The 1,372-nt window shown below is 64.4% G+C and overlaps 1 protein-coding gene across 1 annotated transcript in view; it reads left to right on the top strand.

The window, feature by feature from the left end:
• Positions 1 to 791: 791 nt before the first annotated feature.
• AAAS (aladin WD repeat nucleoporin) overlaps positions 792 to 1,372 on the top strand; it is a 6,237-nt gene continuing 5,656 nt past the window's right edge. Inside the window, 2 exon segments of the mRNA XM_010726809.3 lie at positions 792 to 954; positions 957 to 994. Coding sequence (XP_010725111.2) covers positions 873 to 954; positions 957 to 994 — 120 coding nt within the window. The 5' untranslated portion in view covers positions 792 to 872.

Consider the following 1,372-nt stretch of genomic DNA (forward strand, 5'->3'; position numbering starts at 1 on the left):
GCCGCTGAAGGAAAACACGGAGATAAATGTCATAAAAGCGAACCTAAAATGGGATTGGGGCGGGGGGTAGGGGAGGAAGGAGGGAGATGAGAGCCCAGGAAGAGGGGCTGGGGGAGATCCAAATGGAGGGGATGGGATGGGGGGGAGAGGGGTGTGGGAACCCAGGGGACCCCAATAGAGAGGTATTTCCATATGGCACCCAGGGGACCCTAATGCAGGGGGATTCCCATAGGGGAACCCACGCAACCCCAAGGCACAGGGATGCAGGTATCCGTGCGACCCCCGTACAGGAGCATGGGCACCCATGGGACCCCAATAGAGCGGGATGTGGGGACCTCGGGGACCCCAGTAGAGGAAAATTCCCATGTGGGGCACCCATGGGACCCCGACACGTGGGGATGGAGATACTGATGGGACCCCAACAGAACGGGGCTTCCCATAAGGGCACCCACGGGACCCAGAACAGAGAGACGCGGACGGAGCGAAACCCGCGCACCAACAGCGCCACGCGCCTTATTCCCGCCCCCGAGAGGACGCACCGCGTCTCTTAAAGGGGCAACGCTCCCCGGCCGTGGGCCCACCAAACGATCAGCTCCCGTTACAGCGCGACAGCCCCCGATTTCCCATTGCACCTTTGTACCAGGAGAGAACTGACACAGAACTGGGAGAGGGAAGAGGGGGAAGGGTTGGGAGACCTTCTGTGCTGCCCGAGCGCTGCTCACACAGAACCGCGGCCCCTTTAACGCCTCCCCCCCCTCCCCCACACATACACACGCACACTGGGCGGAACGCGGCGCGGTTTGGCCCTCGCGGGGCTCCGTCGGCGGTTGAACGGCGCCCGCGGTTGGCGGTGCCGCCGGTGCCGGTTCGCCATGTGCTCCCTGGCGCTGTTTCCCCCTCCTCCTCCCCCGGGCGCCGTCACCCTCTGTGAGTTTAACAACGTTCTGCAATGCGGGCGCGGGGGGAGCCGCTGCCGCTCGACTTCCAGAGCCTGGTGAGGAAACCCCCCACCCACCCCCTCCAACACCGCGGACCCCGGCGGGGCTCGGGACCCCCAACCCTTCCCCCAGGGGGTGGTGGTGCTGGGGGGTCCTCGGACCCCCGAAAGCGGATTTGTGCCCCCGTTTCTGCCCCTTTTTTCCCCCTATGGTTATGCTGGGGACCACCCTCACTTCCCCTCAAAAGCGGGCTCGGGATCACCCACTTCTGCCCCTCCCCCCTCCAAAGTGTGTTTGGGACCCCCCAGCCTTCCTCAAAAGGTTGAGACCACCCCCCCCCCCCACCCCTTTTCCCCTAAAACGGTGCCCTTCCCCCAAAGTTCTCTACGGGCTCCCCTCAACCCCGCACTTTTCCCCCACAAGAAAGCAGTTCG

Source organism: Meleagris gallopavo, unplaced genomic scaffold, assembly GCF_000146605.3.
Source record: "Meleagris gallopavo isolate NT-WF06-2002-E0010 breed Aviagen turkey brand Nicholas breeding stock unplaced genomic scaffold, Turkey_5.1 ChrUn_random_7180001856830, whole genome shotgun sequence".
Lineage (NCBI taxonomy): Eukaryota > Metazoa > Chordata > Aves > Galliformes > Phasianidae > Meleagris > Meleagris gallopavo.